Below are 17,500 nucleotides of genomic sequence, written 5' to 3' on the forward strand. Positions count from 1 at the left end.
TGAAAATAATAAGCAGCCATGGAAACAAACTCAGGTGTACAAAACAGGTACTCAAGGAGTCCAAAACTAACCAAAAACACAAGTCTCTTAAAAACGTAAACAAAATATATGATCCGGGCAGCGGATCATAACAGTTTAAGTCAGGTCATGTGACCGCCTGGCTCTGTTTGATTGGTCCAACGTCACCAGTGACTGCATCTGATTGGTGGAACGGAGTGAACGTCACCAGTGACTGTATTTGTTGAAACGCAGGCACTATGAAGGTCTGTCTGACAGACCAAAACAAACAAAGCGTGCATTAACAGATGGATAAAAATTAGTAGCGAGTAGCGAGCTGAATGTAGATAAAAGTAGCGGAGTAAAAGTAGCGTTTCTTCTCTATAAATATACTCAAGTAAAAGTAAAAGTATGTTGCATTAAAACTACTCTTAGAAGTACAATTTATCCCAAAAGTTACTCAAGTAGATGTAACGGAGTAAATGTAGCGCGTTACTACCCACCTCTGATCCTAACTATTATAGTTATTCAGGAATTATGATTCATAACCATCTCCCCGCCTTCTCAACACCTTCCAAAATCAGTCCAAATCGTTTGTGCTACAAACGTTTTTGTCCGACTATAATAGTTTTTAAGTTATTAACGTTTGATGGTATTAACATGTCATTATTCAAAACCAGCCCTCTAACCATGTTGAAATCTCCCCAAACTTGTCCTAAACGTTTGTGCTGCATAACGATGATAGTAATAATGAATCAATTATGATTACCCTATTTTTCGGACTATAAGGCGCACTTAAAATCCTTTCATTTGCTCAAAACTCCACAGTGCGCCTTATAACCCGGTGCGCCTAATGTACGGAATCATTCCGGTTGTGCTTACCGACCTCCAAGCAATTTTATTTGGTACATGGTGTAACAATAAGTGTGACCCAGTAAGAGATACGTGTAGACTGCAATATGACGCCAGTAAACAACACCAAAACTTGAAATGTTCCATTGAAAATAAAGAACATTACACATGGCGCTCAAAAATCTTTCGAAATGTTTTAGCACGACTTTGAAGCCACACCGCTTGATGGATTGTCGGCCCATTACGGCTACCGCAGTCAGACGTACAAGTATTACTATGGTGTGTGTATAAGGACCGCAATATGGCACCCATTAGCAGACATATTATCTGGCGTTTTGTTTCGCAATATTATGCAAAACCAACCTTTCTTACCTTCTGGTACCTGCTGATCTGTTTTTAGGATCTGCATAAGTCCTGAAAATCTGCGCACAGTAGTCTGGGCCATTTCTAATATAAAGTAGTGTAAAGTTCTTACTTGTATCTGTCAGTAAACTCGCCATGAAAGCACTAAAACATACCGGTGTAGTGACTTTACATTATTCACCCAAGGAACTTTACTTATTAGTGAGTGGTGGTAGTATTATGCTCTGGGCTCTGTTTTGCTGCCAATGGAACTGCTGCTTTAAATGGGACAATGAAAAATGAGGATTAGCTCCAAATTGTTCAGGACAAGCTAAAATCATCAGCCCGGAGGTTGGGTCTTGTTGGGTGTTCCAACAGGTCAATGACCCCAAACACACCTCACAAGTGGTCAAGGAATGGCTAAATGAAGGTTTTAAAATGGCCTTCCCAAAGTCTTGACTTAAAGATGTGGACAATGCTGAAGAAACAAGTCCATGTCAACACATTTAGCTGAACTGCAGCAATTTAGTGGTCAAGTGGTCAGTCAGAAGCTTGTGGATGGCTACTAGAGATGCGCGGTTTGCGGGCACAACCGCGGAGTCCGCAGATTATCCGCGGAGTCCGCGGATTATCCGCGGATCGGGCGGATGAAATAAAAAAAAATTAGATTTTATCCGCGGGTCGGGTCGGGCGGTTGAAATGAAAAAAAATTTGATTTTAAATAGATTCAGGCGGGTGGCAGTTAAACCAATTGGTAAATATATATACATAGTTAAATGTTGTTACCCACATACGAAAAACGAGCAGGCACCTGCAGCATATGCCACAACAGAAGAAGAAAAAAAAAAAGAGATGGACACTTTTACGGAGCGGAGAAGGGACGCCTCGCCGGGGTCCGGGACCGAGGCCCCTTCCCCCGAGAGGGCCCCACCGGGAGCCGTAGCTGAGGCGATCCGCGAGAAGGGCCCGACGCACGTCCAGGGTCACCACCGCACCCACCGCACCGACACCCCGCCTCGTCCGCCTTCGCCGCGGCCGGCGTCACGCGCAGCAGGTAAGCAGCTTACCTGCCCGCCACCCCCGTGGCCGGGGGCTCGTAACAGGGGTCACTCCGCGCGCTCCGCCCGCGCAGCTTACCTGCCCGCCACCCCTGTTGCCTGGGGGCGCGTAACAGGGGTCACTCCGCGCGCAGTGCGCTCACGAAAGGGGTGGGGCTCACCCTGGTTGATATAGACAGCAGCTAGGACGGTGGCCATGGACGTCGGAACCCGCTAAGGAGTGTGTAACAACCCACCTGCCGAATCAACTAGCCCTGAAAATGGATGGCGCTGGAGCGTCGGGCCCATACCCGGCCGTCGCCGGCAGCGAGACGCGCTTGGAGGTGCGCTCAGCGCGGCTCCCATATGATTGCGCACTGGTGTGCGTCTGGGTCGTGACAGCGTGGCACGCGAATGTCTGTGCTGCATTGGATCAGTCTCCTTTCTTTAACAGGCAAAAGCTTTATAACCTCACTAATGCCTTGCATCGTCTATATTAGATATATAACAACGGGCGGGTGCGGGCGGGTGCGGTTCTGATCAAATGTTAGATCGGGTGGATGGCGGATGGTTGACGACTTTCTGATGCGGTTGCGGATGAAATAATTGCCTATGCGCGCATCTCTAATGGCTACCAAAAGCGCCTTATTGCAGGTCAACTTGCCAAGGGACATGTAAGCAAATATTAACATTGCTGTATGTATACTTTTCACCCTCACATTTTCATAATAAATTCATAAAAGAAGCAAACTTCATGAATGTTTATGTGCTCCAATCACTACATCACAAAAAACAAAGAAATGATTGACATGATGTTCTTTACAAGTCTATGTAGACTTGTGACCAGGACTGTATCTTCTCATAACTACTAGAGAATATGGAACTAGACGTGTTAGATGCTGATGCTAAGTGATGTGCGTGGCAAGATGACTTTTAGCACACAAACAATGACATCATCCGTGGTTATGTTGTCTACTCTGGGACTAGGAGGTTATTTGTGGACTAAAAATGTACACATCTACATACGTATCCATCTACACATTAGTACAGTATACATGTACACATTAGTACAGTATCCATGTACACATTAGTACAGTATACATGTACACATTAGTACAGTATCCATGTACACATTAGTACAGTATACATGTACACATTAGTACAGTATCCATGTACACATTAGTACAGTATACATGTACACATTAGTACAGTGGTGTCACCTTGGTGTCGTTGGCGCACTGAAAGACAAGTGGACAGGAAGGAGAGAGACACAGGAAGTGAATATGTTGTTGTTTACTTTCACCACCAGACAACATTTTGTCTCTCAATCCAATCTTGGCGTTCTTGTCACGTTTGTCTCAGTTATAGACTTAGACTTAGACTTAGACTTAGACAAACTTGAATGATCCAGAAGGGAAATAGTTCCACACAGTAGCTCAGTTACAATGATGGAAAGTGTAAGGATGGAAAGGACAATGCAGGTATAAATAGACTAATATAGCCATAAATAATCTAACATATATACGAATATATACATAATATGTGTACAGAATAATATATATACAGATATATTCTATTATATTATGTCAATGACATATATACAATATATACCAATGACCATGTACAATATTACAGCATATACAGTTTATGTGACAGCAGCCGCATAAACTGTATATACTGTAATATTCTGTGTGTAAAAAGCAGCATGTGTGATGGTATGGGGGTGTATTAGTGGCCAAGACATGGGTAACTTACACATCTGTGAAGGTATGGGGTTAAATCATTGTATTCTGTTGTATTTAGGAATTACACAATGTGCCAACTTCTCTGCTTTTGGTCTTTGTAGAAAGGGACAACTCTACTTAAAAGACTTTATATCATTTGTACCTTGTAAAAAATAGTATCAGTTTCCGCGATACTGGCCCATTTACTTGGCATTGGATTGATATCAAGTATGGTAGTATCATCCACCTCTAGTTTGTCACAAAGTCTGTGTAATCAAGTCTTTACTTTAAGCACACTTTTCTTTACTTTGTCTAATCAAGTCTTTACTTTAAGCACACTTCTTTACTTTGTCTAATCAATTCTTTACTTTAAGCACACTTTTCTTTACTTTGTCTAATCAAGTCTTTACTTTAAGCACACTTTCCTTTACTTTGTCTAATCAAATCTTTACTTTAAGCACACTTCTTTACTTTGTCTAATCAATTCTTTACTTTAAGCACACTTTTCTTTACTTTGTCTAATCAAGTCTTTACTTTAAGCCCACTTTCCTTTACTTTGTCTAATTAAGTCTTTACTTTAAACACACTTTTCTTTACTTTGTCTAATCAAGTCTTTACTTTAAGCACACTTTTCTTTACTTTGTCTAATCAAGTCTTTACTTTAAGCACACTTTCCTTTACTTTGTCTAATCAAGTCTTTACTTTAAGCACACTTTTCTTTACTTTGTCTAATCAAGTCTTTACTTTAAGCACACTTTTCTTTACTTTGGTCGGCGACAAAAACATCAGCTAGCGCGAACATGTAGCCAGTGATTCCCACCATCCTCGTTGCCACGACGACACGGGTGGGTTGGTCCAGACTCACGTGTGACGGGATGTAGATGTCGTACGGGTTGCCCGAGTCCACGTCGATGACGTGGAAGCCCACGCTGGAGCCGTAGATGACCTTCAGCCTCTGACCTTCCTCCACGGTCAGATCCACCAGTTGAGGCCGATGCTGCAGCTCGGCGAAGGACTGCCAGACGAAAAGGAGGGCAAACGAGACGGAGGACATGAAGCTTTTTCTGAGGACCAACTCTGTTCCAGTTACACTGTAGTACAATTGAAAAGGAGTGAAAAGGAGTAGGAAGAAGCACAGTTGATTAAATGCTAACCTTTTAGCGATTATTGGTCACCTTTGCTACTTTTTAGCACCTTCATGATTTATTTTAACTCTTTACCAGCACCTAATGGAATATGTACGCACTTTTATCCCAAACAAGTTTGATTCATAACATAAACACGGTTATGGATAAGGGATGATGTTCGAAATCGGTTCTCCCGGTTGTTCGATAAGAAAAGAACCGATTCCATGGACTCTAATCCCTTTTTGAGAACCGGTTCCCGTTATCGAGGCCACTATAGTAAGGAAAACGAGTTGGTTCTTTATTCAAATCCCTGGGAACGAATCCCTTCCCACGAACAGGAAATGCCCTGTGGGACGGCAATGTTATGCCCATTTGATTGTAGACTCTTACTGACACCTTGTGGCGATATGAAAATACTACGCGTCATTAGTTTGGGCACTTCCGGGTTGAGACAATTGAGAAGTAGACAAGTTGTGTTAGCTCTTACAAGCCTTGGAAAAGATAAGTCTGTAAGTAAACTTTTTAACTTGTTTATGTAACTCAAAATTAAGGTGGAAAGTTTGATACTAAGATGTTTATTGAAAAACGATTTTTGTGCACTGTTTCAATGGATGTTTTGAGGACTTAAAATGGCTTTTTCCACCATCGAAATAGTTTCAACACTCAGAAGAATTTGTTTGATGATAGTACTGTATATTTGTGTGAAGCTAATATTTACATATTGTGTATTATGTTAATTGAATCACATAGCTTATACATTTGTCATTGTGTGTATTTCAGTTTGAAAAAAAAAAAATAACAGTCCAGTGCAAGACAAAAGTAAAGATAGGAAAAGACAAAGCAAGATCAACAACAATAAAGAGCCTAAATGGATTAATCTGCTTTGGATTGTTTGTTAGCTGTATAAGCTCAACACGTTTAGTGAGGGCAGAACAGGCAATATGCAATTATTGCCAGGCTTGGCTCTCATGTAAGAGGTGGAAGAATTGTTGATTGATGACTGTGGTGTTCTTAGTGTCATAGTGTGTGTAGTTAGTATGTTCCAATAGCAGCAGAAGTGCACTTTTTGGAGAGCTGTATTATTTTCAGTTTTGTGCCCAAGGGACTGATTTTATTTAACACTATATTATTATTTATGCACCTATAGTGATCACAGAGACAGGTTGTTTTTGTGTTACTGTATATATTTGTTTTTCTGAATAATCCCACTTAATATACTTTGGATAACAACAGTCAATATTTTTTTAAATTTTTTTTTTTAGGGGGGTAACAGTCAATATTTATTTATTTTATTTTATTTTGTTTTATTTTTTTCTTATAAAATAAAAGTGAGCTTTTGTTAAACCAAATATTGTGTTTTTTTCCCATATACAACAACCTATCTGGATTCGATAGGAGAATCGATAAGGAATCGGTTTGATAATGGGCTCGAACTCGATGATTTCTTATCAAACATCATCCCTATTATGAATACACCGTATTTTCTAGACTAAAAGACGCACTTAAAATCCTTTTTTTCCCCTCAAAACTCGACAGTGCACCTCATAACCTGGTGCGCCTAATGTACAGAATAAGTTTGGTTGAGCTCACCGGCCTCGAAACAATTTCATTTGGTACATGGTGTAATGATAAGGGTGACCAGTAGATGGAAGTCACACATAAGAGATATGTGTAGACTGCACCCTAATATTTGGTACGGTATTTGCACTTAGAAACACTTGTTTGTAACAAAAAAATATGACTAGAACATTTTAAGGTTATTTTTGTGCTGAATTACAGTAAGGGTGTTTATTCTAAAGCAGTGGTTCTTAACCTGGGTTGGATGGAACCCTAGGAGTTCAGTGAGTCGGCCTCGGGGGTTCGGCGGAGGTCAAGACACACCTGACTCATCGTGTAAATAAAAACTTCTCCCTATCGGCATATTACGGATACGGCAACAGCAGAAGTTACACTGATTTGCAGGTGTGTCATTTGTTGTGAGTTTATGCACTGTGTTGCTTTTGTTCTTTGAACAAGGTGATGTTCATACACGCTTCATTTTGTGCACCAGTAATAAAACATGGTAACACTTTAGTATGGGGAACATATTCACCATTAATTAGTTGCTTATTAATAGAGATGTCCGATAATATCGGCCGATAAATGCTTTAAATTGTAATATCGGAAATTATCAGTATCGTTTTTTTTATTATCAGTATGTTGTTTTTTTTCGAAGCAATTCTGGACCACCATCCGCCGCCTCAGGAAGGGGAAGCAGTGCAGTGTCAACACCGTGTATGGTGAGGATGGTGTTCTGCTGACCTCGACTGCGGATGTTGTGGATCGGTGGAGGGAATACTTCGAAGACTTCCTCAATCCCACCAACACGTCTTCTTATGAGAAAGCAGTGCCTGGGGAGTCTGTGGTGGGTTCTCCTATTTCTGGGGCTGAGGTTGCTGAGGTAGTTAAAAAGCTCCTCGGTGGCAAGGCCCCGGGGGTAGATGAGATCCGCCCGGAGTTCCTTAAGGCTCTGGATGCTGTGGGGCTGTCTTGGTTGACAAGACTCTGCAGCATCGCGTGGACATCGGGGGCGGTACCTCTGGATTGGCAGACCGGGGTGGTGGTTCCTCTCTTTAAGAAGGGGAACCGGAGGGTGTGCTCTAACTATCGTGGGATCACACTCCTCAGCCTTCCCGGTAAGGTCTATTCAGGTGTACTGGAGAGGAGGCTACGCCGGATAGTCGAACCTCGGATTCAGGAGGAACAGTGTGGTTTTCGTCCTGGTCGTGGAACTGTGGACCAGCTCTATACTCTGGGCAGGGTCCTTGAGGGTGCATGGGAGTTTGCCCAACCAGTCTACATGTGTTTTGTGGACTTGGAGAAGGCATTCGACCGTGTCCCTCGGGAAGTCCTGTGGGGAGTGCTCGGAGAGTATGGGGTATCGGACTGTCTGATTGTGGCAGTCCGCTCCCTGTATGCTCAGTGCCAGAGCTTGGTCCGCATTGCCGGCAGTAAGTCGGACACGTTTCCAGTGAGGGTTGGACTCCGCCAAGGCTGCCCTTTGTCACCCATTCTGTTCATAACTTTCATGGCGCAGTCAAGGTGTTGAGGGGATCTGGTTTGGTGGCTGCAGGATTAGGTCTCTGCTTTTTGCAGATGATGTGGTCCTGATGGCTTCATCTGGCCAGGATCTTCAGCTCTCACTGGATCGGTTCGCAGCCGAGTGTGAAGCGACTGGGATGAGAATCAGCACCTCCAAGTCCGAGTCCATGGTTCTCGCCCGGAAAAGGGTGGAGTGCCATCTCCGGGTTGGGGAGGAGATCTTGCCCCAAGTGGAGGAGTTCAAGTACCTCGGAGTCTTGTTCACGAGTGAGGGAAGAGTGGATGGTGAGATCGACAGGCGGATCGGTGCGGCGTCTTCAGTAATGCGGACGCTGTATCGATCCGTTGTGGTGAAGAAGGAGCTGAGCCGGAAGGCAAAGCTCTCAATTTACCGGTCGATCTACGTTCCCATCCTCACCTATGGTCATGAGCTTTGGGTTATGACCGAAAGGACAAGATCACGGGTACAAGCGGCCGAAATGAGTTTCTTCCGCCGGGTAGCGGGTCTCTCCCTTAGAGATAGGGTGAGAAGCTCTGTCATCCGGGGGGAGCTCAAAGTAAAGCCGCTGCTCCTCCACATGGAGAGGAGCCAGATGAGGTGGTTCGGGCATCTGGTCAGGATGCCACCCGAACGCCTCCCTAGGGAGGTGTTTAGGGCACGTCCGACCGGTAGGAGGCCACGGGGAAGACCCAGGACACGTTGGGAAGACTATCTCTCCCGGCTGGCCTGGGAACGCCTCGGGATCCCCCGGGAGGAGCTGGACGAAGTGGCTGGGGAGAGGGAAGTCTGGGCTTCCCTGCTTAGGCTGCTGCCCCCGCGACCCGACCTTGGATAAGCGGAAGAAGATGGATGGATGGATGGATTTTTGTGCACAGTTTCGGCCTCAGGGGTTCGGCGGAGGTCAAGACACACCTGACTCATCGTGTAAATACAAACTTCCGTTGCCGTATCCATATTATGGATACGGCAACAGCAGAAGTTACACTGATTTGCAGGTGTGTCATTTGTTGTGAGTTCATGCACTGTGTTGGTAGGTAATGTTCATGCACGGTTCATTTTGTGCACCAGTAATAAGACATGGTAACACTTTAGTATGGGGAACATATTCACCATTAATTAGTTGCTTATTAATAGAGATGTCCGATAATATCGGCCGATAAATGCTTTAAATTGTAATATCGGAAATTATCAGTATCGTTTTTTTTATTATCGGTATGTTTTTTTTTTAATTAAATCAACATAAAAAAAACAAGATGCACTTACAATTAGTGTACTAACCCAAAAAACCTCCCTCCCCCATTTACACTCATTCACACAAAAGGGTTGTTTCTTTCTGTTATTAATATTGTGGTTCCTACATTATATATCAATATATATCAATACAGTCTGCAGGGATACAGTTAATAATAACAATATATCAATATATATCAATACAGTCTGCAAGGGGGCTTCACGGTGGCAGAGGGGTTAGTGCATCTGCCTCACAATACGAAGGTCCTGAGTAGTCTTGGGTTCAATCCCGGGCTCGGGATCTTTCTGTGTGGAGTTTGCATGTCCTCCCCGTGACTGCGTGGGTTCCCTCCGGGTACTCCGGCTTCCTCCCACTTCCAAAGACATGCACCTGGGGATAAGTTGATTGGCAACACTAAATTGGCCCTAGTGTGTGGATGTGAGTGTGAATGTTGTCTGTCTATCTGTGTTGGCCCTGCGATGAGGTGGCGACTTGTCCAGGGTGTACCCCGCCTTCCGCCCGATTGTAGCTGAGATAGGCTCCAGCGCCCCCCGCGACCCCAAAGGGAATAAGCGGTAGAAAATGGATGGATGGATGGACAGTCTGCAAGGGATACAGTCCGTAAGCACACATGATTGTGCGTGCTGCTGGTCCACTAATAATAAATGATAAATGAGTTGTACTTGTATAGCGCTTTTGACAAGGTTGGTACTAGGTGGGGATTGAACCAGGGACCCTCGGGTCGCGCACGGCCATTCTACCACTGCGCCACGCCGTTCCAGTAGTACTAACCTTTAACACTTCATTTGACTCATTTTCATTCATTACTAGTTTCTATGTAGCTGTTTTTATATTGTTTTACTTTCTTTTTTATTCAAGAAAATGTTTTTAATTTATTTATCTTATTTTATTTTTTTAAAAGTACCTTATCTTCACCATACCTGGTTGTCCAAATTAGGCATAATAATGTGTTAATTCCACCACTGCATATATCGCTATTGGTTGTTATCGGTATCGGTAATTAAGAGTTGGACAATATCGGAATATCGGTAATCGGCAAAAAGCCATTATCGGACATCCCTACTTATTAACATGCAAATTGGTAACATATTGGCTCTTAACTAGTCATTATTAAGTACTTATTAATGCCTTATTCGGCATGGCCTTATTATAACCCTAACCCTGGCCCTAACCAAATAACTCTAAATTAAGTCTTTGTTACTTAGAATATGTTCCCCATACTAAAGTGTTATCAAAAACATATAACTTTGTCTTGAATTTGAAAAAAAAACATTTAATTTTTCATTAAAGAAGTGTTGGGTGAATGTGCATATGAAACTGCTGGGGTTTGGTACCTCCAACAAGGTTAAGAACCCTAACCCTAACCCTAGGTTTGGTACCTCCAACAAGGTTAAGAACCCTAACCCTAACCCTAGGTTTGGTACCTCCAACAAGGTTAAGAACCCTAACCCTAACCCTAGGTTTGGTACCTCCAACAAGGTTAAGAACCCTAACCCTAACCCTAGGTTTGGTACCTCCAACAAGGTTAAGAACCCTAACCCTAACCCTAGGTTTGGTACCTCCAACAAGGTTAAGAACCCTCACCCTAACCCTAGGTTTGGTACCTCCAACAAGGTTAAGAACCCTAACCCTAACCCTAGGTTTGGTACCTCCAACAAGGTTAAGAACCCTCACCCTAACCCTAGGTTTGGTACCTCCAACAAGGTTAAGAACCCTAACCCTAACCTTAGGTTTGGTACCTCCAACAAGGTTAAGAACCCTAACCCTAACCCTAGGTTTGGTACCTCCAACAAGGTTAAGAACTGTCCTAAACATTCCTGCCACTACATTTTGCACACTAGGGCATTTTTACCAAGCTTTTTTTTTTTTTGGACATATACCACAATAACATCTTAATACCGTGAAAACATCCTAGCGTAAGATTGGATATGGTCACATCACTACTAATTATTGAAGTTTTTGGGCCTGCTATCTGGGCTGTAAACCTCAGGTTGACTGAAGCTAACAAGCTTGCATAAAGAAACAGTTAGAATTCTTGCAAGATGGAGACTTGTCTCAAAATCCATAAATGGATGATTAAAGGAGCTAAAATACTAGCATGAAATGTTGGCATGATAGCAAGTTAGCACCGTGGCGTTGTGTTTGAAATGATCCTGAATAACGGTGATTCAGATCAGCCCCAAAATGTAATCACTGATTCCATTTGTTTCTTTGTCTCTGTGGGTGGAGGCGGGGCCGCCAGGTCAGACACACTAAGAAGTTGAGGTTCGTAACGTACAGTAAACTTGTTCAAATAATGCAAATAAGTCCTTATCCTGTTCATGACTATTCCAAAAGGTTTCATGAAGATCTAGAAAAGGTTTACCTTGAAGGCCATAAACTTGTGGTAGGGTTTGGGCGCCCAGGCGTAGATTTCCACTGAGTTCTTAAGAGCAATCACCAGGAACTTGATCCTCTCATACTTGACTGCAAACACATCATATTTCATATTTCATATATCATCCTATATTTCCTCACCTTCTCACTGTTGTTTTCTTACCAACTTTGTAATGAACACATTTTCTTACCAACTTTGTAATGAACACATTTTCTTACCAACTTTGTAATGAACACAGCCCTCCAGCTCCCCCACTGTGATCCAGCCTTGCTTCTTCTCCACTTCTGGGTCGTTGTGCAGTATTCTGTTCCTCAGCCACGACAAGTAGTAAACACGCAGCTTGTTCTTCTTGCCTGGACCACAAAAACAATAACAACAATAATAATAATAACAATAATAACAATGTGTGAAGTGAATTATATTTATATAGCGCTTTTCTCTAGTGACTCAAAGCGCTTTACATAGTGAAAGAGAATATGTAAGTTCCATTTAAAGCAGTGTGGGTGTCACTGGGAGCAGGTGGGTCAAGTGTCTTGCCCAAGGACACAACGGCAGTGACTAGGATGGCGGAAGCGGGGATCTAACCTGCAACCCTCAAGTTGCTGGCACGGCCACTCTACCAACCGAGCTATACCGCCCCAACAATAACAACAATAATAATAATACTAATAATAACAATAACAATAACAATAATAATAACAACAATAATAATAACAATAACAACAACAATAATAATACTAATAATAATATTGATAAACTAATAATAATAATAACAATTATATTAACAATAACAACAATAATAATAATAATAACAATAACAACAATAATAATAACAATAGCAATAAGCGCTTTGAGTACCTTGAAGGTAGAAAAGCGCTATACAAGTACAACCCATTTATCATTTATTTATAATAACAACAATAATAAAATAATATTAATAATAACAACAACAATAATAACACTAATAATAATATTGATAAACTAATAACAATGATAATAACAATATTAATAACAACAATAATAATAACAATAATATTAATAATAATAACAACAACAATAATATTAATAATAATAATAAAAATAGCAATTACAATAATAACAATAATATGAATAATAACAACAACAATAACACTAATAATAACAATAACAATAATAATAGCAATAACAATAATAATAATAACAATAGTTATAGTAATACCAATACTACTACTAATAATAATAATATTAATAATAATAACAATAGTAATAATAATAATAATACTAAAAATATAATAATAACAATAACAATATCAATAATAATAACAATAGCAATAACAACAATAATAAAATAATATTAATAATAACAACAACAATAATAACACTAATAATAATATTGATAAACTAATAACAATGATAATAACAATATTAATAACAACAATAATAATAACAATAATATTAATAATAACAACAATAATATAAATAATAATAACAACAACAATAATATTAATAATAATAATAAAAATAGCAATTACAATAATAACAATAATATGAATAATAACAACAATAATAACACTAATAATAACAATAACAATAACAATAGCAATAACAATAATAATAATAACAATAGTTATAGTAATACCGATACTACTACTAATAATAATAATATTAATAATAATAACAATAATAATAATAATAATACTAAAAATATAATAATAACAATAACAATATCAATAATAATAACAATAGCAATAACAACAATAATAAAATAATATTAATAATAACAACAACAATAATAACACTAATAATAATATGTGGGCTATACCGAGGATGTCGTTGTGGCTTGTGCAGCCCTTTGAGACACTTGTGATTTAGGGCTATATAAATAAACATTGATTGATTGATTGATTGATTGATAAACTAATAACAATGATAATAACAATAGCAATAAAAACAATAATAAAATAATATTAATAATAACAACAACAATAATAACACTAATAATAATATTGATAAACTAATAACAATGATAATAACAATATTAATAACAACAATAATAATAACAATAATATTAATAATAACAACAATAATAACAATAATAATAACAACAACAATAATATTAATAATAATAATAAAAATAGCAATTACAATAATAACAATAATATGAATAATAACAACAATAATAACAATAATAATAACAATAACAATAATAATAATAATAACAATAGCAATAACAATAATAAAAATAACAATAGTTATAGTAATACCAATACTACTAATAATAATAATAATAATAATAATAATATAATAATAACAATAACAACAATAATAATAACAATAGCAATAACAACAATAATAAAATAATATTAATAATAACAACAACAACAATAATAACACTAATAATACTATTGATAAACTAATAACAATATTATAACAACAATAATAATAACAATAATATTAATAATAACAACAATAATAACAATAATAATAACAACAACAATAATATTAATAATAATAATAAAAATAGCAATTACAATAATAACAATAATATGAATAATAACAACAATAATAACACTAATAATAACAATAACAATAATAATAATAATAATAACAATAGCAATAACAATAATAATAATAACAATAGTTATAGTAATACCAATACTAATAATAATAATAATAATAACAATAATAATCATAATAATAATACTAAAAATATAATAATAACAATAACAATATCAATAATAATAACAATAATAATAATAATAACAACAACAATAATAATAATAATGCGAGTCACCATCATAAACCTTTAAAAGACGACTTTGATTGTCATTTACTGCTCTACATCAGGGGTGTCAAACTTGTTTTTATTGAGGTCCACATGGCAAGTATGGCTGCCCTCAGAAAGATGTATCGCGCCACATTAAATGACGTGGAAGACCACAATAAATGATGTTGCGACACAGTGACACACACTCACTGGGCATCACTACACTCAAGTTTTCAGATGTAAAAAGAACCTCCACAATCACAATAGTATAAAAAACTGAGGTTGTTTACTTTGAGCCCATCCAGCGTGGGACCTACCAGATATGGTGACCAGCACGTTGAGCCCCTCCAGCACGTCCATCTGCAGGAAACGACGCCTGGTGATCAGGTTGTAAACTTTGCCTTGGCCGCTGCGGTCCAGCAGCATGAGACCGTTCTCCGTGCCCACCAGCAGGTTGACGCCTGGAGGAGTGCACACGTACGCACATCAATGCAGGCCATACTGCCAGCACTACTTTCAATTCTCTCTCACAACAGACACAATACACAATCAAATGCATGAACATATATAAAAAGGACAAATAAAACTACAATCAAATTAGTACATAATAAAACAGTGAGTACAATATTGTCCTACCGTACCTGCTTTGTGTATGCTTGAACTACTACGGGGTGTGGCCAGCTCGGGTTTTGTTGGCCCGCCGCATATTGTGCAAATAACATTTTAAAAATAGTAAAAATGTAAGAAAAAAAGAAAACAATAAGAAATCATATGCTTTGCCACCTATAACACACATCTGACACAGAGTTTGTCATGTCTGTATTATCATGTTTTGTTTTAAGTCATGTTTTGTTTAGTTTCTGTCTTTTCACTCCCTTGTCTGGTCAACATAGCAACCATTAGTTTTCACCTGTCACGTCACGCACCTGTTTCACGTTTTGAGTCACGCACCTGCTTTCACTAATCATGTCCATAGTATTTAAGTTCATTCATTTTCTGTTGTTCGTGCTGACGACCACACCACATTTATGCTCTGTCCATTCCTCTAAGATCCTGCTTCATGTCCCTTGTCAAAGTAAGTTTTGGTTCCATGTTTATAGTCTTTTTGTTTTTCATAGTTTGTTCTCCGCCACTGTGCGCGCTTTCATTTATTCCTTTTTTTTTTTGATAATAAAAAATCATGTACCTTAATTCCCGTCTCGCCCGTGCCAACTTTCCGTTGCATCCTGGAAAAGCAAACTCCCAAGATCAAGACATGGCAGAGTTTTATTAATAAATATGTATAGCGTCTGATTTATTTTAGTTTTTTTATTTATTTGACAAAATATATAATGGCCCCAGTTTGGAAGCCCCTGCTTTCCAATATTAGAACCTGAAAAGTGAATTCAAATAAAAAATAAATACCGTATTTTCCGCACTATAAGGTGCACCTAAAAACCTCCAATTTTCTCATAAATATATATACATATATATATATATATATATACAGTACAGGCCAACAGTTTGGACACACCTCCTCATTCAATGCGTTTTCTTTATTTTCATGACTATTTACATTGTAGATTGTCACTGAAGGCATCAAAACTATGAATGAACACATGTGGAGTTATGTACTGATGGCTGAAAACATGTTTTATATTCTAGTTTCTTCAAAATAGCCACCCTTTGCTCTGATTACTGCTTTGCACACTCTTGGCATTCTCTCCCTGAGCTTCAAGAGGTAGTCACCTGAAATGCTTTTCACTTCACAGGTGTCATAGTTTTGATGCCTTCAGTGACAATCTACAATGTAAATAGTCATGAAAATAAAGAAAATGCATATACATGAGGAGGTGTGTCCAAACTTTTGGCCTGTACTGTATATATATACATATGTATATATATATATATATACGCATACATACGTACACATATATACACGACTGGATATGTAATATTTAATTTTAAAAAATTAAGTAAGATTCCTTTAACTCTAACTCCTTTTCTAGTCCAGTTGGCAGTGGAGTGGCAGGCGCGTGGCAAATAAAGTACTATCTATCTATCTATGGCTGCCAAACAAACTGGGAGTGGCTTCTCATGGTTCACTTAAAAGAGCCGTGCAAAAGACTTGATGCGTTGGCAAACATGACATGTGTAACAGGAGGTGAAAGACGTACCCCAGAGAGCGGCGCAGAGGATCTCCGAGTTGAAGCGCTTCTTGTACTTCCGTATCTCGGGCGTGTCGCTGTGTGGTCGGATGTTGGTGGGGTTGACGTTGACGACTGAGATCTTCCTGGCTTCGTTTAGTCGAGCCTGTTCCTGCCTCAAGAGCTCGTTGGCAAACATAGCTGCGGTAGCAAACAGCATTTTAGCCAGTTAACAAGGGCAAGCAACCCTGTCAATAAGATGAATGCATGCTCACCTGCAGCTGAGTTGTCATTGTCATCGCTGGGGGATGTTTGGTAGACACGGGGGTCCACAAACGGGGTGAAGGATGCTTTGGAGCCGCCTAAACCAAACTGGAAGAAAGAGTAACAGTCAAAATGGATTTCAAGGGGGAACATTTTCAAGGTGTGTCATACATTTACTCAGGCGTCTTTCACACCTCATTAGGGATACATGTGGTACGTCTTCATTTTGGTACTTTTTACCTTTTCTATTCTTCTTCCTGGAGATCAAACAATTATCGGCTGGAGTGATTATCGGTGCCGATATTTGGCATTTTGATGTAAATCGGTATCGGCCTTTTGTTTTTACAGCTACATCAGCAAATACAATATATGCACATATAATAGCAGTATTTACTATTGAAAAAGAATCATTAGTGAAGTAGAGCATACTTGCCAACCTTGAGACCTCCGATTTCGGGAGGTGGGGGTGGGGGTGGGGGGCGTGGTCGGGGGTGGGGCGGGGGGCGTGGTTAAGATGTATATATATATATATACATATATATATATATATATATATATATATATATATATATAT

The 17,500-nt window shown here is 39.1% G+C and overlaps 1 protein-coding gene across 1 annotated transcript in view; it reads right to left on the minus strand.

The window, feature by feature from the left end:
• tnika (TRAF2 and NCK interacting kinase a) overlaps positions 1-17,500 on the minus strand; it is a 227,707-nt gene that overhangs the window by 14,098 nt on the left and 196,109 nt on the right. The window contains exons 26-32 of the mRNA XM_061969225.1: positions 16,938-17,034; positions 16,693-16,863; positions 14,854-14,997; positions 12,009-12,143; positions 11,779-11,879; positions 4,818-4,967; positions 3,449-3,466 (exon numbers count right to left, since the gene is read on the minus strand). Coding sequence (XP_061825209.1) covers positions 3,449-3,466; positions 4,818-4,967; positions 11,779-11,879; positions 12,009-12,143; positions 14,854-14,997; positions 16,693-16,863; positions 16,938-17,034 — 816 coding nt within the window. The remainder of the gene's footprint in view (positions 1-3,448; positions 3,467-4,817; positions 4,968-11,778; positions 11,880-12,008; positions 12,144-14,853; positions 14,998-16,692; positions 16,864-16,937; positions 17,035-17,500) is intronic.

This window comes from Nerophis lumbriciformis, linkage group LG08 (genome assembly GCF_033978685.3).
Source record: "Nerophis lumbriciformis linkage group LG08, RoL_Nlum_v2.1, whole genome shotgun sequence".
NCBI lineage: Eukaryota > Metazoa > Chordata > Actinopteri > Syngnathiformes > Syngnathidae > Nerophis > Nerophis lumbriciformis.